The sequence below is a fragment of the Phoxinus phoxinus genome (assembly GCF_949152265.1).
Source record: "Phoxinus phoxinus genome assembly, chromosome: 20".
NCBI lineage: Eukaryota > Metazoa > Chordata > Actinopteri > Cypriniformes > Leuciscidae > Phoxinus > Phoxinus phoxinus.
The window spans coordinates 23,194,920-23,219,994 of record NC_136895.1 but is presented as its reverse complement, the minus strand read 5'-3'; the positions used below and the strand labels follow the sequence as shown (position 1 = coordinate 23,219,994).

Genomic DNA, 25,075 nt, shown 5'->3' with positions numbered 1-25,075 from the left:
TCTGTCATCATTACTCACCCTCATGTTGCTCTGGCGACATCTGCTGGTCAAAATGGTGTAAATGCACCGAAATCTCAGTCCAAACATGCATAAAAATACCTTTTACAAACCAGTTACAAATGTTTGCTTATATATATATATATATATATATATATATATACTATAGCTTATATAACTTACAAGTTATCTGCAGCATTCATCAGTTATCATGGATCTATGTGCAAGCCAGAGAACGTTTGAGTTTAAAGTTCAAAGTAAAGTGGTCTTGCCAATTTTGATTGAAATGTGTATTGTTTCGATTCAAATAATTGTTTTTTCCAGATTCTCCAAGCACAATTGTTTATATTTCCAGTTCTGATTTGATTTTAAAAATGTATATCAATATTCACAATTAAATTTGTGTTCTTATTTTTAGATAATCTAGTGTGAAAACTTACCTGCCGATGGGGAAAATTGTCACAAGTGCACACTCTCTATTCTACAGTCTACAACTCCATAATAAGATAAGATATGAAGATGTCGTGAAAACAACATATGTGCCCAAGACTTCCTTCTTTCATTTGGTATGACATTTATACCATTGTGATATATGGTGCTCAGTAAATGTTAGACAGTGTGAAAAGTGTGACAACATACCCCGCTACTCTTCTCTTTTTTATTTTTATTCAAATGTGTTAATGCAATAAAATCAGCCGCAAAAATTACATTGTACAAGCCTCTTCATCGCTAATTTCTCCATTAAAAAAAATATAATTTTCATTTTTTTTATAAATTTTTTTATTATTATAAATGTCTCAGTTTTTTTAATGTCAAATGAGGGTTTGTGCTGGCGCAAGCTGTTTGCAAATCTGTCACTAAGTGTCCAAAAATGCAGGCACAAAAATTGTCTAATGTTTTCTCATCTTCAATCTTAGGGCTGGTCAGATTTCCAAATAAATCTGAAGACTTTTAGCTGGTTTTGTTGTGTTTGATTTAAACTCTGCAGGACGATTTCCTTTCAGGATCTGGGTTTGACATCCCTGTTCTACCCTTTAAGAAAATATCTAGTTTATAAAAGACAGTAAACTAAATATAATAATATCAGTTTAACATGTATATTGAATATTAACATTTTTTTTTTTTTACATTTTTGGTTATTTTTTAACAATTTGTTCACAATTTTTAGCATTCACAAGTTCATTAATTTAGTTCACAAGTATTAGCAGTTGTATTGCTTTTTTAATGAAGAAAAGTAAGATTAATATGCCTAATTTTCAAATCAGAATGCCCAGTGTAACGGAGGCCAGGCGATCTTTAGTGTCCTTGTTAGTGCGGCGACTTCCCACGCCAGAGACGCCGGTTCGAGTCCTAAGCGGAGTAGGAGAGTACCGGAGGGGTTACAGCACCATGGGCAGATGTGTTGGTTTTAGGTCAGGCTGACAAAATGAGCACAGAAAATGTGTCAAGTCATATAACCCACTTGCTGAAGAGAGACTCAACTATGATCATAACAGTATTGGGTGCAACTAAAGAGTAATAATAATTTGTTACATTTAGCACTTTTCTCTGCACTCAAAGCGCCTCACATATGAAGGGGGAATCTCCTCAACCACCACTAATGTGCAGCAACACCTGGATGATGCGACGGCAGCCATATTGGGCCAGAACGCCCATCACAAACGAGGAGACAGAGTCATGAAGCCAATCAATATGGGGATGATCAGGAGGCCATGATGAATGGGGACATGATGCCGGGCAAATTTGGCCATGATGCCGGGGTTACACCCCTACTCTTTTTCTGAAGGACATCCTAGGATTTTTAATGAGAGAGTCAGGGCCTCGGTTTAACGTCTCATCTGAAGGACGGAGCTCTTTGACAGTATAGTGTCCCCATCACTGGGGTGTTAGGACCCACACAGACCACAGGGTGAGCGCCCCCTGCTGGCCTCACTAACACCTCTTCCAGGTTCACTCATCCAGGTACTGACCAGACTCAGCCCTGCTTAGCTTCAGTGGGTGACCGGTCTTGGGCTACAGGGTGATATTGTTGCTGGCTGAACTTTACACTCACACCAGTGGTTTTGTGAGATTGTGGCCGGACTCTAATTTGCCCTGTTTAGTAAATCTGGCCCAAAATATTGTATTGTGATGATGATCATATGTGAATATTAATATCAGTCTAAAGGAATCCAAAAGCATAATTTAATTCAACAAATATACATTTTATTTTATTTGAAAGAGTAATACAGTATAAAACACAAATGTCAATACGATGATCAGCACATAATTTGTAAACAAACAGAATCAGAGAGTTTGATTATTGATCTGTGATCAAACATGTATAAACCACCTCCGTCATTTCAGATTTCTGTAGGAAAAGACAAACACAAAAGGTCAAAGGAGAAAAAAACCCCTGATGTTTCAGATTCAAAAACTGCAGGAGCTCAAAATTAATAAATGACAGAAATTTGCTGCAAATTCATCAATAGATATTATGGGTTATGAGTCAGTGTTTCTCACACTGAATGATGGTCTTGTGTTTGTGTATAATGGAGGGTCTGTCTTTTTTTATTCTTGGGACTTTTATTATGAAATTTTAGAAGACAGCAGCATTCATAACAGTGACAAAAAATAAAAGCAAGTGGACTGTGGAAACAAAACAAGTTCAACATCATGATATCAGGATAAGAACAAATACAGCGCTAAACATATAGATGCAAACAAGTCAGACAGACATTTAGCACAGGAAGCATCATTTATTTGTAATGGAATAACTGCATAATGTATAATATTTCCAATATTTCACAAACTTGTTAAACATATTTGCCAATATTTAATGTGCAGTGTTTCAAACAGTGGTAATATTCTATTGCTTTATGTTATGCAGTTATTTTGCATTGTTCTTTACATTTTGGGGAAACAAATTTGAAAAATCAATCAATTTAAATGTCACTGAAGAGACACTCACCATCATTTGTCCAGTGTGTGTGTAGAGTTTTGCATCAGCGTGAGTCTCGTCTTCAACTGTAATGAGATGTTCAATCAAAACATGTATATTTCTCTAATATTGTTGCGCCACATTATTGTTTACAGATGTATAAGCTGCAGATGTATCTACAGTACCTGTGTCGTTGTGTTTCCTGCACATACAGAAGATCATGATAACAGCCATGATCATCAGAGATCCAGCAGCAGAAGAAGATATCAACACTATCAGAGAGACTGGAGGAGGAGACTGTGGAGGAGGATGTGATGTAGTATGTGGGTCTGGAACTGTAACGGCTAAAGATATTAGTGCCAGTTTGATCGACAAAAAAAGACAACTATGTAAATATTGTAATTATGACTATTGATGTACTTGAACACATCTGACAGAGTTCAGTGATGTTGAGATGTTCAGTCTGGTGTCTGATGAGATTGGTCAGACATTTTTTATTTTCTATCAAACTTTGGCCCAAAGCTGTTTTACATGTACCCTGCTATAACAAGAATATGAAGAAGACAGTAAAGTACAGTGTAATTCTCTACTCACCATCGACAGTAACATTGAATCTCTTGATAAACTCCTTATTCCCAATAATGGTTCTTAGTTGATAAAGTCCAGAGTCTGTGGTTCTGATGTCACTGATGGTCAGAGATCCAGTCTGATCCAGTTTCAGTCTGTCTCTGAATCTCTCTTCATCATCATATCTAGGAATGTTCCTGATCACTCTAGCGATGCGACTGTCTCCAAACCTCCACAGGATCTCTTCATCTCTCTGTATGTCTGTGAGATCAGGGTTTAGAGTGAGAGATTCTCCCTCCATCACTGACACTGACTTCACTGCATCTGTGTAACCAAACACTCCTGCAACACAATATTATTAACAGCTAATGAAAATCCTCTGAACAATTTTACAGCTATCACTAGAAGTATAAGAACATGTTTATAACTCACCAGACAGACAACACAAACTCAAAGAGAACAAACGAAGTGTGAGCAACATCATCTCCAAAAGCCTGAGATAAAATCACTCTCTGAAATATCAGTAAAAATATCAGCAGATAATCTGAGGTTTAGAAAGAAACTTCAGTCAGGGAGATTAAAGTCCTGCAGTTCATGAGCGCATCTGTGTACGTGAACGCGCTTCACACTCTGACTAGTCACATGATACAGTCAATGAAAACTAACATTTATGTAGGCCTAATAAACAATGTGATCTAATAAACCCCTTAGCGTAGTTTCCACCAAAATATAGTTACTGTTGTCATTATAAATAAGCAATCTTGAAAATATGAACATGGGATCTTGCAATGCTGCGTGTTTTGAGTTTTTTTTTCCCAGTAGGCTTTGTTGTTCAATACAACGTCTGAGGTTTTACAGTTTTATTTTAGGAACAATATCTGTAGTATGGCATATAAAATATGGTCACCATGTTTATGAAGCACATGACTAAAGTTCACACATTTGTTGGTGTGATCGTGTGAAGCGCTGTTTCATCTTTTTCTGTTAGTTTCTGAACTGCATCATTTCACACTGAATAAACATGTGTCACTTTAACGCTCAATGCCACAACTACAGAAATGTTTGACTATCATTTCCAACAGAAACAACCTCATCATAATAATTTTTTACAGTATAGTGATGGAATCAGATGGCATGGTGCATTGATATATATATATATTGTATTTTCTGCAATAGCCCATTGAATGTTAGACATCCTCAGTTTTGTTGTTGTTCTTTTCTCACTTCTCACTTCTCATTCAGGAGCAACATCCTGTAGAGCATTTTGACAGTGTCTATTTCAGTAGCCTAGAAAACAGCCTGTATATGATGTCGTATTTGGAGCTGATATAAACTGATCTCCCAGCTTCCAAAACCATAAACAACACATAAACACCTTAGGCTGGATTTTTAAGAAGGGTATGACAAATGTATTTTATAAAGGTGTTTGATGAAATGTAGGCTATATACTTTGGAGTGTATGTATGCTTTACATACTGTGCTCTTCTGCTGATCTTCTAGGGTGGATATAGGCCTCAAAAATAATCAAATTATTTCACAATGCTAAGTTATCTGTTCGCAAATCCTCTGAGGCTTGTTAAAAGGCATCATCATCATCAACGCCCCCTAGTGTCCTGATGTGAGAATGTCCGATTCATCAGTCACGGACTGATAGTGACATCACAACAGCAGCCACGCCCACTACAGCAGAGACAACCAATCAGAACAGTTCCTGCTGTCTGAGGGAAAAACTCAATACGTTCAAAATCTTTCAAACAGGTTTCAATATGCAATCTACAAACAATGGCGCCACCAGGGGGTGGCCAGGGGTGGCCGTGGCCACCCCTGGCCGACTCCTGGCCACCCCACTGGCCACCCCACTGGCCAGTATAAATTTTAGTAGCATCAGTTATGCATTTCATCCCTAATGCACAGCCAGGCAGGCAAGCCGCTCTAGACTTTCGATCGCACACAGTAGCCCGCCCCTCCCCCGCCCCTCCGTACATGCCGCTGTTTCGCGCTCAGACAGCAACAGCTCAGCGCGTGCCCGTCGGTCAACAATTTTAAAAGAAGTTAAGAAAGAAGACGAAGACTACCGGTAAGTAAATAAGTAAAAAATATTCTTTAGTAAAAGAAGACGGGGAATTATGTGTCGTGACTTGCTCTTTAAGTGCCAAATGGTTACAGTATACTGTTACAACAGCTTTTTGATGCGTCTTTGACATGTTTTGACAAGAGTTACCTAGCTAACGTCGTTAGCTGGTGCATGTATATGTGTAACAGAGTTTAAATAATGCTGTTAAATTCATGCATTAATTGGGAAAACTCGACATTGGCTGTTGCGTCACTCGCATTTGTGTGCGTGATATTGCGGGTGGAGCTGCGTCACCACAGCAGAGTCTCACATCTCTCGCTGCTGGTCAGTCGCATCAATAAGAGCTGCGTCATAATAACAGAGTTTAGATTGTTTTCAAGTGCAAGGTTGGACTTTATAAACTACACACAAGTTTACTTCATGTGTCTGTTAGTTCCTAGTTTTGTCAGTCGTGTCATATGTGTTATTTGCAATGATGAAATGGAGTGTGTGTATGTATTAACCTGCTTGTGAACTCTGTTTATTTCATTTAAGAAATTCATGCAACGTGATGCACTGTCCGTTAAATATAACACAATAAACCAAAGTATATCAGTAGGAGTTTCCTTAAGTCTTTCTGATAGTTTTCTTCAGGCCGGTTTACCCATACGGAAATGTAATATATGTACATAGCCTAGGTATATGAAATATATCCACATATATAAAATATATATACCCATATATATGCCCATATATAAAACCTATTAGAAAATGGAACAATTGACATATAAAACCAGCCCATATATTTGATGTACCGGTATGTATTTAGTGTTTTTTTACATACATGTCACATATATAATTATCAGTTTTCAAATAGAATTTGTGTAGTATTTGTTTTGTTTTTATGAGCTGGTCAAGAAGAGGTAAAATAATAATAAATAATACATTTTATTTATAAAAGATTCGAAAATGAGATAGAAATTGAAATGAAATGTGGATATGTAGACTCGATCTGTAGACTTGAAATAAATAGTTAAATAGTTTGGCATATATAAATTAAACATATCGGTGACATATATGGTCAAAACATACAGTATTATATAAATAATAATCATATACATCATATTAATATATGTCAATATACTCATTTAATATGGCAAATTTATATGTTAAAAACCTATATCAACATATATGTAGAGATATGTATATATGTGATAGCAATATATTGTCTTATATTTAACATATATGACGGCGTCACTAGCGATATAGGGATATGTCATATATTACATTTCCGTATGGGTTACTACAACAGTAGAATACAATTCTGAAATTATGGTTTATAGTTTTGGTGTGCCACCCCAAGATTTTAAGTGGCCCCATCTGGCCACCCCTATGAAACATTTCTGGAGGCGCCACTGTCTACAAACCATCAAATACCAACCCTTTAGAATGAAGCATAACGATTTTGTATAATTTATGTTAGTTTATTAATTTGTAGAGTGTGCTTTGTGAATTAATATTATATATATATATATATATATATATATATATATATATATTTTTTTTTTTTTGATGGCTTGGCTAATCAGAGACAAATCTACTACTCTTCATTTGTATTATACAAATGTGTTAATAAAATGTCCAAACTTATAAAACTGATCTGAGATCAGGTAAAAACATAAACTCTGGGTTCACTCTGGGATGGCCCCCTAGTGGCAAATGTTTCAAAACAGTTGTGACATACCGAAGCCTCGTTATTTTTTATGGATATTTGCCCATGTAGGGATAGAAGTGAGATGAGGACAAGTTGGCAAGTCAACATTGGGAAGAGAGTGTTGTGTGTGTTGTGTTCAACAGAAATAAGAAACTCATACAGGTTTTGGAACAAATTGAGGGTGAGTAAACAGAATTTTCATTTTTGGATGAACTTTCCCTTTAACTTTTATTGAACCCAGAATCTTGCTTTTAAGTCTTACAAGTTATTTGTAGTTATTTTGTGACTGATTTTGAAAAGATTTTCTGTACTTGAAAAAGTAAAATTGTTGTTACCAGTCTTGCAGTAATTTGCTTATTATTTTAATAAATATTTTTCTACAACAGCTTTGACTTTGTTTGTTTTTTTAAATGTTTATTTTAATGCATTTACATCAATATAATGGTAAATAATAGATTACAGTTTAAAATGATTCTTTTCAGCTTTTTAAATGTTAAACTATTACAGCATCTTCTTGAATTGTGGGGGTATTTACAGTATTTTTTTGGCAATTTTATTGCCAGGTAAATACTGTACTTTAGTGAAATTACAAAAAATTGCTGTAAAATATATTTACAGGATTTTATTGGCAACTTTATTGCCAGGTAAATACTATATAGTGAAATTACAAAATATTGCTGTAAAACAAAATACAAGTTTAATTCAATGTTACTGTAAAAAAAAAAAAAACTACTAATTACTGTATTTTATATGCAACAATTAACTGTAAATTGATTTACAGCATTATACTGTAATCAATTTTACAGCAATTACCAACATTTTTACAGGACTTTATTGGCAACTTTTTTGCCAGTAAATTCCTGTAAATTCTACAGGAAATGTTTTACAGTGTAGGTTTAAATAAACCATAATACCCTCTAATACTCACAGGTTGCTTTATTGCTGCAAATAAATATCAATGACTTTTTGATTGAACTCTGCTCACTGTAAGTTGTGTTGGGTTTCTTCTAATCTCACGGTCAATGTAACTCATAGAGTGCTGCATAGTGACGACAGACAAGAGGATAAGGACACTCATGTCCAGCTTGATGAGGATATATCCAAAGATTTTAAAGGTAAACTGAGAAGTCAATGGAATTCTAATGCATATCTATGCTAATTATAATGCATATATTCAAACATGGATACAAAAATGTTAATCATTGGTTCATTTTATATAAATTATTCTTCCCTTTCACAGATCCTGTGATAAAGCAGTCTTCAAATACTACAGCGACTGAACCACAAGCCCTCAGATGCAGAAAATGAGTCGTACTCAAAGAAGTGATCGTCCACTTGAAGATGAAGATGTGACATTCACACTCTTCAGTTTTTTTGGTTCTGCCATTTGCCTAAGTTTGTAAATAATGCATTATTCACTTCTGCACATTGTTTTTCTGTAACGTATTTACATTTTTTTTTCAGAAAATTGCATTGTGATATTTATTTAGTGTGTAATATTCATAGTGTACCTTTCAGTAATACAGGTATAACTGAAATGTTCTTCAAAGAATTGTATAAATGCCATAGCTTTTCACTGATCTTTATTATAATGTATTTTGTTCAGAGATTATAATTATGCTGCTGTACATTTTTTTTTATTTACTCATGTATCTATTTTGCAATGTACACATCATATATATTAAAGATTTCATGATTTCAGAGTGTCTTAACATTTATTTAATTATTTAAAAAATGTTAATATACAATTTTGAATACTGAATAAAACGGCTTTATAATAAACTATTAGTGTAATGCTAATACATTTTAATGAGATTAAATGCTGTATAAATGTTCTTGAAGTACATTAAATATATTGCAAATAGCTTAAAATTGATCTTAAGCATATCTTGAAATACATTTAATATACTCGTTTAAAAATAACACATTGAATACACATTTAATAGTATAAGTTAAATACTAAGTATATCCAAAATAGCACAATTTAAATACATTTCCTTTTCTCCAGGGTCATGACGGACTGAGTTGACCTCCAAAATATGCAGAAACGACCAATCAGAACACCGAAAAACATTTTACAGTCTACTCTCTCTGCGACTGCGTGATTTTTTTTTTTCTTCTTTTTTTTTTTAAGATTTTGAAATAGTATGGCGTAACGCTTTCGCAGAAATCACGAGACCTGGACAATTTGATACGAGCCCATTCTTATCCTGATGTGGCAGCATCACTTCTCTCTTTCAGTTTGGATTTGGTCAGAGAAGCAACATCAATATGAGGAACCTTTGGTTCTTTCTTGGGGCTTTTTTGCTCTTGGACGGTGAGTCACATTCATTTTCATTAATTCAACACAATGTCCGTTTCAAATATACCAGAAAAAAGAAACTGCCCATTTCCTGTTGTCGTCTAATTTGCTTGTATGTCTGTTGTTTCTTAAAGCTGCAGTCCGGCACTTTTTTGGGTTTAAAAATATAAAAAAAAAAAAAAAAAAAAAAAAAACGTAACCAGCCAGTGTTCAAAACGATCTGCTTGCCTGGCCTCGATTCAAAACGGTAAGCTTGTAATAATGATTTTAATTCCAGTGGTACTGGTGGATTTCCGCGGGAATTTCGAGCATGTCTTTGCGTCATTACGTCACTTCTGTACACATAGAGAAGGAGTCCCCGGCTAGCCTGTGTGGATGATGGAGGTGGAGATTTAGCTTAGCACTTGGTATGGCGGATCCCGAAAGTTTAAAGCGACAATCACCAGTGACAACTGGAGATTCACCAGTTGTAAACCCCAAAGACTTCGGACTTCAGAGTGGCTACAGAAAAAATATATTTTTCACGTTTTGACGTGATATAAGCAATCTTTAGATTTAATCAGCATGATATAGCTACTGCAATGCTTCCCCCCACCCCCCGAATTTGGTCAGAACAAAAGTGAATGTTACTTACTTGTTCAGATGACATTTTCAGATGAAAATTCTAATGTTGACACCTTCAAAAAGTATACTCTGAGATTGCTGATGACAGTACAGTATCCACAGCGGCGCGGCAGCGACAGGTTCTCCTCAATACATTGTGTTCATCCGCGCTGTTTCATGCCGATTTACTACCCACGCACAGTTAATAATTCCGCGAATAACTGCAATTGCAGATTTCTAACAGAGATGGCGACAAAGAGGAAAAACGACGGACTGCAGCTTTAACAAACTGATACTTTTGGGGGGAAGCAGAGAATGTCTAATAAGGGGAGAAGGTTCACTCTCGCTACACTTCCGGCTTCTGACTGGTTGCAGTTCCACTCTGATTCCATATGAGGGCGCTCACAGGACGAGTGCAGAATGAATGGAGGTCTATGGAGCTATACCCCTCAAAATCCACTTTTCTCAAGATATAATTTTTTGTCTAGTAATTTGAATGTTGTATTCGAAAGGAGATGCAAAGAAATTGCACATTGCTGGGTGTTCGATTTTTTAGAGTCACTTATTTGCTTTAAAAAGTCTTTCAAAATGTCAATGACGTCATACACATCGTACGACCAGAGATACTGCTTTACGGCAATCCTTCAGTCACTTTGGTGCTTTCGCGCTCTGCACTTTCTTTTCTCTCGAGGCATCGCCAGCACAGCTGACACAGGTAAATACACGGGCTAGAAGAGTTTCTGCTAGAATACATTCTGTTCCCGCTTCAGATACCACGATGCCATCAAGCGGTATCTCTGGTCGTAACCAGTCCTTCACTGACCAATCAGCGTTCATTAGCAGAATGCTAGCGTGTTATGGGCAACAACAACTCAACCTGTAAGAAATCGAAAGGACATAAGTACTCGTTCATTCAATTTTCGACCTATAACCCATGTTGAACTTGCCAAACCTACAATCAAATCTGAGATTTCTCAATGGCAATCGGCTGAAAGGGACAAATTTAGCCGTCTAGCCCCATAGACTCCCATTCATTTTGCACTCGGGGGCGATCGCCCCCAGTGGAACTCTGGTGGAACTACAACCAAAATTCGGTACAATAGGACTTACAGTTTTTTTCAATCGCTAACAAGCGCTTACCCATACTTCAGATATTTTTTCTAAACTCTTAACACAGACTCACACCTACACAATTGGCCAATTGGTTAATTTTCTTCTCAAAAACACATTTTGTTAAATATAGCCTATACTAACTCTTCATTTCAAAATAGAACACATCTTTCTCTGCACACACTAACTTTACCAAAACACTGGAAATCTGACTCAAAATGAAATTATTCTGTCAAAGAATAACACTTGATTTCTTTTCACAAGGTACATGCAGTCAATCAAAGTACACCAGGTTTCAGAATACTGGCTATTCTTGACATTACAAAAACTGCATAGACTTTTATGTTTCAGTTTTACAGGTATTTGCATGCAAACCATGCAATCCACCGTTTTTACACAAAATCTCTTGGTTGGGAACTGTATGTTCACATGTACAGTACTGTTCTCATTCAAAAGCATTCCAGTAAAAAGCAAATCAGTTTTTTTCCTTTTACTCTTTACTACAGGAGGTACAGTAGAAACACGGTATGATAGAACAGAAAAAGTTTTACAGTATTGCTTACAGTGAACAAAATATCCATGAAACACATAAGAGCATTCTGAACAAAACAAAAAAAAAACAACAGCAAAAAGCACAAAATTACTGTATCTAATCTCTGCGATCTTCAGGGTTAGGCCACATGTTTTCATCAACATCACATCTGATATTATCCAAGGCGATGCACCTGGGATAAAACCACTTGGTATGTTGGATCCACCCTTGGCAATCATGAACTGTGATGTCCCTGCACCAGCATCCATGGCTTCAAGGAGGGACATCTGGTCATGTGGTTGATGGTCATAAACCGTCCACCTCCATGCAGAAAATAACTCCTCTCTGGGGTTGAGGAAAGGTGAATAGGGTGGAAGGAAGAGACTTACCAGTCTTGGGTGGACTTCAAACCATGTTGTTATTGCTTGTGAATGATGGAAAGCCACATTGTCCCAGGTAATTACAAAGGTCCTCATGTTTTCACCCTCCTGATCCTGCTCTGGACCCAGGCGCTGGTGGAGATCATTGAGAAAGGCAAGGATGCGCTCGGTATTATAGGGTCCACTGGCTCACTGCACCTCTCACTACATCTCTCACTGCATCTCTCACTGCATCTCTCACTGCATCTCTCACTGCATCTCTCACTGCATCTCTCACTGGGCCTGCTCTTCTCACTGGGCCCCTTGCTCTTACTTTTCCTCTTCCAGACATTACAGTGTTTGTCTTTTTCTGTTTCTGTTTCCAAAAACATCACTCCTCACAGTCCTTCTTTTACTGTATAAGTGTCAATGTAATAGAAAAAAATAACCCCTGCCACTCTAAGCCAGTCTAAGCCAGACTGGAATCAGCTGTGGTTGGCCCAATTTACCCAACATAAATAAGCTCTGTGTCAATTATTCAATTGTTTGTTTGTTATCAGCTGAGATATATTGTTTTTGAACTGATCATTGCAGAAGCAGAGGTTTTTATACTGTATCTAAGGTTTGGAATATTGTTTTTGCTATTGTGGGATGTTGTGTGTTAACATCCGTAAATACTACAAAAACAATCCATAGTTTTGTTGGGAGGTATAGCTTGTCTGTTAAGAAAATGTAAGCATTATGGAAATGTGTTCACTGACTGCATATTGTTTGAAAACGACATGAAATGTGTGAATGGTATGGCCACAAAAGACCGATGCTGTGCTAATTGTGTTTAGAGTTTTGAAAATGTGACAACTGGCTGGACAAACGCTTGTTAGCGACTGAAAAAAACTGTAATAGGGAGTGAACAGGCTCTCCGTAGACGGGCTCTGGGGGAAGTTTGTTGTGCATGTGCATGGGTTTGTTTGGTAGTGAACACTAGAGGGCGGCGACGACCTGTAATATTCTGCACAACTCTTTTTATTTTATTAAATATCGGTCGGGTATGAATTGTAAAATGTAACTCCTCGTGTTTGAAACTAAACCACACATTTTCGGTTTGTACTGCAAATATAACAGGTATGCCATTTAATCACACACTTTTTACTGAATCATATTTTGAATGCACTGGCTTAGAAGAACTCCAAAATACATAGAAGTAAAAAAACAAACAAAAAAAAAAACATGTTGCAACTATGCCCAGTCTCCCTACTTTAACCAAAATATTTTTGGATAAGTTAGGTTGATGTGTGATAAACCTATTTATTGAAATATTATGCAATCCACCTTTATATAAAATAATAATAATAAAAAAATTATTTATAATAATAATTAGAAATACTACAATTTATATAAAACATGTAAAGTGTAAAGTGTGGTTAACATTAAAAATGAACTTTAAAAAGCATGCTCAGAGTCTGTGTATGCCAGTTTCAAACTATAGTAAACTAAATAACAGCAGAGCCAGGACATAGCAGTGACACACAGACTCAGTTCTGGATTCTCCATATCTCTGTTTCAGCCACATAAAGAGCACCCAGTACAATAATGAAACAACACTGTGTATCGGGGTAAATTCACTGTAACATTTGTTGCACTGAATTAAAAAAAACCCCTAAATGGCAGGATTGATCATCTTTTATTTATTTTCCCCCCACCAGGTGTTTTTGGTGTGGAGAAAGTTGATGTGACACTGATAGTGATGGAGGGAGATTCTGTCACTCTAAAACCTCGATCTGTAATACCAGAAGATGATTCAGCTCAGTGGTGGTTTGGTGGTAAAATCATAGCTCAAATGAATAAAGCAGCTGGACGCTTCTCCACATCTGAGGGTGATGATGTGGGATTCAATGGCAGACTGAATCTGGATCATCAGACTGGATCTCTGACCATCACAAACAGCAGAACTAACCATACTGGACTCTATAAACTAAAGATCTGGACCACAGCTCAGACACTACAAGACATATTCAGTGTTACTGTCACAGGTGAGTTACTCAAGTCTTACAATCTGATGACTGGATTAAAATCTCGATTCATTTTCTGAGAACAGTTTAGATGATGTGGAATAATCAGAGGTTTATTCTTCAAAACCTGTTGTTGTTTTTGTAAATAAAAAAATGCAGCTATGAGTGTAAGTTAAGAGAATAATGTGTAACAAATGAAATGTGTGTGGAAATACTATCGATTGACAGAACTATAACATTGATGCTTCAGAGAGTTGCAGCAAAGAGGAATCTAGAGTTATTTTCACAACTTTAAAAAAAGAAGAAACAAGAGGCATATAAAGTTGTATTATGTTAAATGTCTGTTTTGTTGAATAATTCTTAATTTCTAATATTATTTTAGAATATTTTCATAATTATGTAAGATCCGGCTGGTCGGCCCAACTTCCGGTTTCCGACCAGCCAGTGAGGGACGCGCGTGTTCTAGTCTTTTTAGCGTCGCAAAGTAATTTGGTTAAATACAGTTTTTTTGGATTGCTTACACACTAAAATTAAAAGTAGTACACTATTAGCAAAACCTTACACTCAAGAAGCAAAACATCAGCCTATATTTGCACAACTATAAGCACATTGTCAACCTCACACTTGTTGCAAAACTCTGCACACAGTGATTTGCAAAACACTAAACACACTTAACATACATTACACACAAAAATCTATCATGAAGTCACTTCCTTGCAATACCAAAGCACTGACTGTCAAATTACCGCACCGTCAAACCAATTGGTTCAACACAGTCATCAGGTGTGGAAACACTTGTTTGCTTAATTGTAGACACACCAATCAGGTGTATAAGCACTATAAAAAGCAGCAGGTGAGCTTATCGGTCTTCAAGCACAATGGAAAGAGAAAGAGTAAGATGAGGAGGAGAATGAGGAAGACAAGAAGGTGCTCAAAGAGGACCGAATCTGACAAATGAGATCCGCGCAACACTGGTTGACCACGTTGTCAACCACGGCCTGACGCTGAGGGAGGCTGGACTGCGAGTACAGCCAAATCTAAGCCGATACACAGTGGCAAGTGTGATAAGAACATTTCGACTGGAAAGGTACTAGATCTACACTGAACTGCACAATTTTGCCTGACACTGTTCTTCAGAGAGTTTTACGAATGGATGGAGAGGAGATCCAGCATGAGTTCATTTACGTAGATGAGGCTGGGTTCAACCTGACGAGAACACGAAGGAGGGGAAGAAACATCATTGGCCACAGGGCTATAGTCAATGTCCCAGGGCAACGTGGGGGTAATATAACACTGTGCAGCCATTACACAGAATGGGGTCCTCCACCGCCATGCCCATATGGGCCCTTACAACACAGCACTCATACTTACATTCTTGGACCAATTGCACAACGTTAACAGCAGCAAATCAAATCGATTATATGCAGAGTTCATATGCAATACATTGTTGTCTGGGACAATGTGTCTTTCCACCGCTCTGCTCTGGTTCAGAACTGGTTTCAGCAACATCCACATTTCACCGTCTTATATCTTCCACCATACTCTCCATTCCTCAACCCTATAGAAGAGTTTTTCTCGGCATGGCGGTGGAAGGTATATGATCTCCGTCTCCAGGCTGAGATACCCCTCATCCAAGCCATGGAGGACGCCTGTGACCAGATGGAGGTAGCAGCAATGCAAGGATGGATTCGTCTTTCCAAGGTGTCTTGCTAATGACAACATTGCAACATTGCTTGCGATGAAATTCTCTAGCCAGATCCAGCTAGGCGAAGAGACAATGTCTAGTTTATTTTATTTATTTTATTTTTTTACAGTAAACTTACAGTACAATACGTAAAGTGACATTTTGTTACAGTATTATGAATCTCCATGTCAACATTTTGGGCGTGTTGAGAAATAAATGAGTTTCTTCAGTCTGCAACATTGTCTTGTGTAGTTTTTGGTGAATTTACATTATATATACTTTGTTGATGGTAGCCTACTCTAATCATAGGGAAGTAGAAGTGCTAAAAGTGTTTTAGGTTTATCACAGCAGAGTGTAACTCGTGCAAACAGAGAATAGTAATGTGAAACGTGTGTGTTTCATATGGTAACAAAGTGTGGTTTTTAAACAGAAGTGTATATTTTTTACAAGTGTGTTTAATTATGCAAAGGATCTGTAGTGTTTTGCTAATTGGGTGTGTGGTTCTGCTAATTGTGTGTAGTGTTTTGAAAACACGGGCCCTGTTTTGATAATCGTGCTTAAGCAATCCAAAAAAACTGTAAGACACATTAACATATGCAATTGTCTCGTTTTAATCTGACTCCATGAATTAAAAAGGTTGAATATGACAATATAAGGTTATGTTACACTTAAAATAGTTACAAAATAGGTTCATATGATAATAACTTAAACCATTAATTGTACCCAGCATAAATGTAAAATGTTATCAGAGAGAGAGAGAGAGAGAGAGCCAAAGGCAGAGCGCCTTTTCCTCAAGAGCAGGCCAGCATCCGAAAAGAGCAGAAGAACAGTTACAATCCTGTTTCGTCATTTTCCCCCGACCATGTGACTAACACCCAGGTGTGAGATATTCAAACTGACCAATCAGACAATCACAAATTCCCCCATTGTCCACAACCTCTGGCCTACAGGCCCAGATCACTATCAGCATGGTCCTTGTGTGAGAGAGAGGGGTGAAAAGCAAATGTCTTGCATTATTTCCGATCTTACAATTATAAACATACTGGTTTGTAGATTTTTTTTTTTAACATTCAATGCACTTGGTTGTTATTGTAGTTATTTCTCTCTCTCTCTCTCTCTCTCTCTCTCTCTCTCTCTCTCTCTCTCTCTCTCTCTCTCTCTCTATATATATATATATATATATATATATATATATATATATATATAGTGACTAATAAAGTTGCATGTGTTCACTGAAATTACTTAAAGTATTATTAAATGTTAATCTCATAGAAACTGTTTCTGTATTTTCTCTAGAAATGAAGATTATGTCAGTGATGGAAGGAGATTCGGTCACTCTTCAGACTGATACTGAAACACAGAGAGATGATCAGATACTGTGGATGTATGAACCTGAAAACACCCGTATAGATGAAATCAACAGAGCGGTCAGTGAGTTCTCATTATATGAAGATGTTCTTGATGGGAGATTCAGAGACAGACCGCAGCTGGATAATCAGACTGGATCTCTGAACATCACAAATATCACAAACACAGACCCTGGTGTCTATAAACTACAGACCAGCATCAGCAAATTCAACAAATACAAAAGATTAATTGGTCTTGTCAGGAGTGAGTAGAGTTTGTTTGTTTTATTTTTTGCCATGCTATAAAATGTGATTGCATTAAATCAGTCATTAATATGTGTTCAATTCAGTCATCAATTCTCAAGTCTGTGCAGAAAAAAACTTGGACATGTTATTATGTTTTGATTGTTATGTCTCCCTATTTAAGATGTCTAGGGGTAATACGGTACGTAACAAAGAGATTCGTCATAAGAAGGCATTAAATAGAGAATAAAGATTAATAAGTGCATGGACGAAGGAAAAGTGAAAACAGAAAAGTTTTTTTCCAATAAATATACTGTCATTAAAGTATGTTATTAATATATATATTTTTTAAAAATACAGAAACAAAAGTTATTTTAAAAATAAAGATTCTGAAAGCATTGAATGAGATCCCATAATAAATCAACATAGATTTATTATAGATCGAGATGATGATCGATTGTGATTAATATCATATTTTTAAATATCATGGTTTCATTATATAAATTGTGACTATCTCTGAGGAAACCCAACTTATTATATAAAATTTAATGTCATGTCATGAAAAATATCATAAAAAAATGTCATGAAAAACCATGTCATGTCAACAAATGGAGCAGTCATCCAGCTGTTTATTATCATGATAATTATTGTGCCTACAAAAATCTACAGGATTTAAAAAAAGAAAACTCAAATATGAGATCAAATTACCGCAGAATCAACTTTGCTCTGCTGCCTACAATTGCGTCATAGATCAGACACATTTTAGAATGTTTTGCAAAGTGCGGCGGCAAGTTTTTGTGCCATGAAGTTGTAAAGGTGTGTGTAACAAAGCTCACGAAGATGGAGATAAACACTAGGAAATAGAATTTAATGACATATACTGGAGACTGGAAAGCATTACAAACCAACATAAACAACAAACGACAAACACTGAGGGAGAACTGAGGACTTATAAGCATGGACCAAACAAGGGAGCTCATGAGATAAGACACCATGGGCCAGATGTACGTACATTTGTGAATGCAGCGTTAATAGCACCATGGCCAAGACGCAGAAAGCACTTGATGTGAAACCGCAGTGTGCGTGTTATTTACCAAACCTGCAGTTCATCAGGTATTCAGCGCCCGTCCCCTCCCACTATACCGGAAATTGCGCGTATTTAAACAAGCACATTTTTTTTTGCGATAACGAGGTTGATCTGCTTGTTCATGAGGTAACAGCAAATTTAAACATCATACAAAGCCGTAATTCCACACCCACACAAAAGAATGCCATCTGGACCGAAATCACACAAAAAATCAATGCAATATCCTCGACCCGCAGACAGGTGGAAGAGGTAAAAAAGAGGTGGCGGGACCTCAAGCGCCGTACCAAAGAAAAAGTTGCATTTAACAGGGCACAGGCCAGGAAACCCGCTTCCTAAGTTACACCTGCTTTTAAGAGGCGGTGAATTTTCAGCGCAAAACAGAGGCGCGCTTTCATCATAACGCGGAATACATAATTAGGCGCAGTTTACGCTTCCCCTCCCATCTCTTTATGCGACACTCCCACTAGCCTTCGATCAATGGGTGTCTGAATTCACTCACTTGTTTTCATTCACCTCTTCAAGTGAACAGTATTAGTGGAATAACGTAGGGAATAGTAAATGAGGGTTTAGGGGGCAATTTTGGATTCAGCCTCGGTCACAGAGAGCAGAAACAGATTAGACCTGTGACCGTAGTGGTTTAGAGGAAAATCAAATCAAAGGAGCCATTTCCCCAGTGGAGCCTTTAGTCCTGTTGTACCCTACAGTGAGGGAAGAAAGAGTTTAGAAAGTGCTTGCTTGGATATACAAGTATGTGATTGAGAAATGAAGCTGACCTGTTGGCATAAAGGAAAGAATGCACTGTATTTCAGCTTTATTCATATGCGATTTCAGGACATACTGTAGCAGCAATACAGTCGAATTTCATTGAATTATCTGCATAAGTCAGCGGTACATGCTGTTAAACCTGAAATGTGGATACTTGCCACTTGTTGTCAGTTCAGAAGGAAAGTTAGGTTGCTGTTTGCCTGCCATTCTCGCTCTGCCTGTACAGTGTACATGAAAAACATGTTGCCGGACAGGGAACACATGCTGTCATTTCGTTCAGATCGAATGCAATGATTGAACAAACATTTTATGGGCCTACACCTTCCAAAAATATATATATTTATTATAAAAATACATTAAGGCCGCTTAACATATTGATTGCTATCAGGATATGAGGAGACTTTCAACCATTAAAAAATGTTTCGGTAGAGAATCTCCTATTGCATATTTAAGTGCTTACGATTTCAGAGTTTTCAGCTCTTTGAGGGATTTGGCGTTCTGAATGGGGTTGGGTAGATCATTCCAGCAGCAAGTAACAGTGAACGAAAATGTACTGGAGAGTGATTGTGTGCCAGTCTGTGATGGAGCCACAAGGCGCCACTCACTTAGGACTGGCTTCTGGAGGGGTTGTAGACTTGTTAAAGACAACCGAGGTACTACAGGGTGCAATAAATGACAGGGGACTTCAACTTTACTTAAATATTTTCTTTCATTTAAAGTTGTTTTATAGTTTAAACAACAAATAAGAGTGAAGTGAACTACTTCCAGGAAAGTAACACACTAAATAATGAATACATCAATGCAGTTACAGAGTCCATCTCAACTGGCATGCTATCAGTATTAATAATGTTTTTGACGGTCTAGATCAGGGGTTCTCAACTCTATGTCATCACTCTGCTGCAGAATTTCAACGGCATCAACATTGATTCCATGTGATAATATTAGGCTTAGAGTATGACTACGACAATGAGTAGGTCCTGACATGTGTTGTCTAACTCCAATAGAGTTAGGAAATGTCTCTAAATGCAAATCCCAATGCGTCTTTTTCATTATCTACATCAATTAGGACTTTATCTGCAGCCAGTAACTCTGATAGAAAATCAGCAAATTCTTTGATGGTTTGTATTGTGCCCTGGTGGCCTGTATACAGTAGCCAGTACAATTGTCAAGCGGGGTTTAAAGTCTCAGATCATATAAAAGCAGGTAATATAGTGCTGATGTTTATAGTGTGTGTTATAGATCAGACACATTCACACTAATGTGTGTCTTTATCATTACAGTATCAGATCTACACTCAGGTTATATAGTGCTGATGTTTATAGTGTGTGTTATAGATCAGACACATTCACACTAATGTCTGTCTTTATCATTACAGTATCAGATCTTCACTCAGGTTATATAGTGCTGATGTTTATAGTGTGTGTTATAGATCAGACACATTCACACTAATGTCTGTCTTTATCATTACGGTGTCAGATCTACACTCAGGATATATAGTGCTGATGTTTATAGTGTGTTATAGATCAGACACATTCACACTAATGTCTGTCTTTATCATTACAGATTCAGGTCTGTCTCCAGGTGCTATAGCAGGGATTGTTGTCGCTGTTCTGCTGGTGTTGGCAGTTGCTGGTGTAATTTACCTTCGCTGGAAGATCTATAAACTAAAAAGGCCTAAGGGTAAGTATCACCCACAGGTCACATAATTTGGAAATAAACCTGAGTGAAGTCTGAATACTGTTAAACAATAACAGATGAAGGGCAGACACTGATCTGTGATCTGCATCTGTGTGTCTGTAGAAAACTCAAACTTAACATAGTATTTGCAAATATGATAGTGTTTGATCTCAGCAACAATTGCACCATTTGTTGTGTCTGTGTATGATGTGGCCTCATTAATCTATAATTAAGATATTAAATATTGTAAATGTATATTAAACACATTACAAAGAAACTATTTAACTTTAGACTGAAGAGTAAATAGTGCATCATATCCTGGACATGTCCTGAGATAGAGAGGTCACGTATTTCTTACAACTTAACAAAAAATAAGCTTAGGTATTTAACTAAGAATAATAACAATTAATAATAAAATAATACAATTGCTGTATAATTAATTAGAAGCAACATTGTACTTCTGCAAGTTCATACTGCAAACACAAATCTGCACACTGAACAATAAATGTTTAAAATTAGATAATGAAGCTGGTTGGTCTGATAAGATTATTTAGCAACTTCAGCACAGACTAAAATTACTGGCAGAACACTTTCTCCATCCAATACGATCTGATCTGATTGGCTTGCTTTATTCGCCTTCTAAAAATCTGTTTACAAGATACCAGATTGATACAGGAAGTGCTTTTGAGTATAAATGTAAAGGTAGTTTTCACAACAAATCTGAACGTATAGTAGCAAGTTAGCAACTATAGACAAGAAGAACTGTGATCGGCTGCTTTACATGTCGGTCAGATTGTTGTTCATATGCCCGTGAAAATTAAAGCTTTACAAAAGATGAAAAAATGTGTTTGTTACCTGCAAGGGAATCAAAATACTGCTCAGGATGCTTTGTCAGATTTTCTTGGCTTCACTACAGAGAATTCTTACAAATACTTTTCCCTGTGTGACACACTGACCTTCATTTAGATATTAACCTTGTTGTAATATATTCAAGGAAAAAGATGCACATGTGAGCAATCTCATACTGTATATTCTATACTAACTTGCCATTTAAAAGAAAGATTTGTTTAGTTTTCACAGATTTAATTATTGTATTTAAATATTTTTTATAATATATTAATTTTCCCGTTTGAGTAGATTCTTCACTGTTTGAAACACAATAAACTTGGAGTGACACTTTAAAATAAAATGAAGGAATTCATTAAATGTACATTATTTTTTTTTTTTTTTTTTTTTATCAATCCATTGATAATTGTTCAGTGCCACTCCTGGTCTGTTAAGCGAGTAAATTTAACAATGATTGAAAAGATTCATTGTTTAAACAAACAGTTTAATTAATACAGCAGGAGCCCTGACTTCACTGTTGATAACACTCAGCATTAAATCTGTGTTAATATGGCTTCATTAGTTAATTTAATGAACACTGTTAATACAGTAAATTGAAATGCAATGCTTCGTCAGTGTTATATGCAGACGTAAGACTGTTTATTTCTCTTTTAACTTCTGTGATTCTTTCTTTGTTTTCTGACAGATGTTGCGGAAAATAACGGAACAAACGATCCTTTGAAAGATGAGACTGCAAACAGTGATGATATGCTGTAACAATATACACATTAACAGTGTTTGAAGTCAAACCACATGTGTGCTTTTGAGATGAATACATAAAGAGTTTTGTTTGATTTGGCATAAAAAGAAACATTATTTTGTTCATTATGAAGTTAATGTAACTCTGTCTTCTACACTTCTGCTGATCATATTGTTCTTGTATTAAAAGTCTGTTTGACTACTTTATGGTGATTTAGTTTGTTGCACTTTGTAAGAAGGCTCGATTATTGTTACATTTTTACAGATTATTTTAGAAATACTCAAATTGAACTTGATATATGCTTCTGTATATGCTGTATATGCTTTTTTTCTTGATGGCTTATTTTTTATTTGATGTTTTTGCACTGTTACATTTGTTTGTTTTTTTATTCAATGTATGCTTAAATACTTTCAAATGATTGCCTTCTTAAAAACCTTGTAAGAATATAGAAATCTTAAATGTAAAGTGAGTGATTTCATGAGGACTGAAGTGTTAAAAGCTCAGAACGTCGCTCTGATATTCTGTGTTCATCCTTAAGTTACAAATGATCTTACTGTCTGAACAGTTTTTTCAGTTCTCATTGAGTATTATGCAAATAAATGCTTGTTTTGCCATAATTGTGTTGCATGTTTGTTTTCAAAATAGTATAATAATAGATTTAAAGAATTCAGTATATTACTCAGACACATACTGATTTATAGTGAGTTAAAACTCTTTATTTGAAATGCCTTTCATTTATATAGCGATTTATGTACTGTACTCCCAACAAATGTCAATACGATGATCAACACATAATTTGTAAAGAAACAGAATCACAGAGAGTTTGATCATTGATCTGCGGTGAAACGTGTATAAACCGCCTCCGTCATTTCAGAATTCTGTAAGGAACACAAGGAGAAAAACAAAGCCGATGTTTCAGATGCAAAAACTTCAGGAGCTCAAAATGAATAAATGACAGAAATTTGCTGCAAATTCAACAATAGATATTATGGGTTATGAGTCAAAGTTTCTCACATTGAATGATGGTCTTGTTTATAATGGAGGGTCTTTAAGCCCTATCATACACCCGGTGGTTTACCTCCAGTCTTTGTGCTAAGCTAGGCTAGCGGTGTGTGCGTCAGACAGAGTTACGGCACACACGGAGATGAGAAGGGTGTATGGACTTATCTAAATCTGGGGATAAGGTGAATAAGCTAAAGTCCCAAAAAGTCGCCGTGTTCCTTTAACATTAACACTATAAATTACTATAAATCATATTGTTTGAATCATAAAGCTTACACGATAAAATTCTGACAATTATACGTAACTCTCCGTTAATAGGTTAAAAGGTGCTCTACGCATTTTACTTATTATTCACAGACCTCAAAAACAATCTACAGCCTTTGCTGAGGACTTTACAGAACTGTTGTCAACCATTTCCTCAGAGTTTGACTGTTTTGCTAATGCTGGAGATTTTAGCATTCACATAGATAATGCAGAAAACAATATGGCAAAATAAATCAAAACTGTTTAAAAAACTTTTGATCTGACTCAGCATGTAGATGAACCCACACACAATCGTGGACACACTCTAGATTTAACATTTCATCGATTCTTATTAAGGATGCAGCACGCATGCACGTCCTGATTTTGCCAAGTGGGAGCTGTCCTGAGACCAATATCTTTATGATGACCTTGGGACAACAACTGCCTCAGCCAATCAACGTTTATGATGTCATCACCGTGTGCCCCCCGTCGAGTCCAAAAAAAAAAAAACAAGCCAACAAGCGCACAAGTTACAAGGTAAGACCAACGGCTTTTTACATTCTCAAGTAACATCAGTCTTCTACTACGGCTAAACATATTTGTTTTTAGAATAGCATTTTCCACCATTGAAGTGACGCTAATCTTAACAGTAAAATTGCCAGACATAATTTATCAGCATCGATGATGTACTGGCTCAAAAAAAAAAAAACAATAAAAGGTGAAAATACTGTTTAGTACTCCCACTGCAAAGTTTAGTACTTCCCTGGGCGAAGGGCGTTACTGCTGGCGGCATGACCAGGTCCTAAAAGCCGTAGCGGATTCTATCTGCAGTGGAATTAGCCACAGCAAGAGCCTTCGCCCAGTGAAGACCATAGTCTTTGTCAGAGCTGGGGAGAAGTCAACACCAGCTGCCCGGGGGACCTCCTGTTGGCAACGGCGCGCGACTGGGAGCTGGCAGTTGATCTGGGCAAGCAGCTGAAGTTCCCTGAAGCAGTTGCCATAACAACATTAAGGCCTGACATTGTGCTCACCTCAGAGTCCTCCAAGCAGGTAATTCTCTTGGAGTTAACAGTGCCTTGGGAGGACCGTATGGAGGAGACCAATGAAAGAAAGAGGGCAAAGTACTCCCAGCTTGTGGAGGGTTGCCGGAGCAATGGGTGGCGGGCAATATGCCAACCTGTCGAAGTGGGATGTCGAGGGTTTGTGGGCCATTCCCTTTGCAGGGCCTACAAAATGCTTGGCATCACAGGGGCGAACCAGCGAAGGGCCATCAAGTT

The 25,075-nt window shown here is 36.8% G+C and overlaps 3 protein-coding genes across 4 annotated transcripts in view; 1 reads left to right on the top strand and 2 right to left on the bottom strand.

Moving 5' to 3' along the window:
* Positions 1-3,965, bottom strand: part of LOC306988760 (uncharacterized protein) — a gene marked incomplete at both ends in the record, with an annotated part of 64,841 nt that extends 60,876 nt beyond the window's left edge. The window contains 2 exons of the mRNA XM_079593909.1: positions 3,512-3,826; positions 3,917-3,965. Coding sequence (XP_079450035.1) covers positions 3,512-3,826; positions 3,917-3,965 — 364 coding nt within the window. The remainder of the gene's footprint in view (positions 1-3,511; positions 3,827-3,916) is intronic.
* Positions 1-23,168, top strand: part of LOC306988955 (T-lymphocyte surface antigen Ly-9-like) — a 108,748-nt gene extending 85,580 nt beyond the window's left edge. Inside the window, exons 1-5 of one of the 2 annotated variants that reach the window (XM_079594200.1) lie at positions 9,404-9,568; positions 13,861-14,187; positions 17,147-17,461; positions 20,855-20,971; positions 22,500-23,168. In XM_079594200.1, the coding sequence (XP_079450326.1) occupies positions 9,523-9,568; positions 13,861-14,187; positions 17,147-17,461; positions 20,855-20,971; positions 22,500-22,570 (876 nt within the window). In that variant the 5' untranslated portion in view covers positions 9,404-9,522 and the 3' untranslated portion in view covers positions 22,571-23,168. Of the gene's footprint in view, positions 1-9,403; positions 9,569-13,860; positions 14,188-17,146; positions 17,462-20,854; positions 20,972-22,499 lie in introns of those variants that run through there. The other variant, XM_079594198.1, reaches the window with a different exon arrangement.
* Positions 23,169-23,318: 150 nt separating this feature from the next.
* The window catches only part of LOC306988961 (uncharacterized protein), a 220,421-nt gene continuing 218,664 nt past the window's right edge, over positions 23,319-25,075 (bottom strand). Inside the window, exon 5 of the mRNA XM_079594210.1 lies at positions 23,319-23,431. Coding sequence (XP_079450336.1) covers positions 23,424-23,431 — 8 coding nt within the window. The 3' untranslated portion in view covers positions 23,319-23,423. The remainder of the gene's footprint in view (positions 23,432-25,075) is intronic.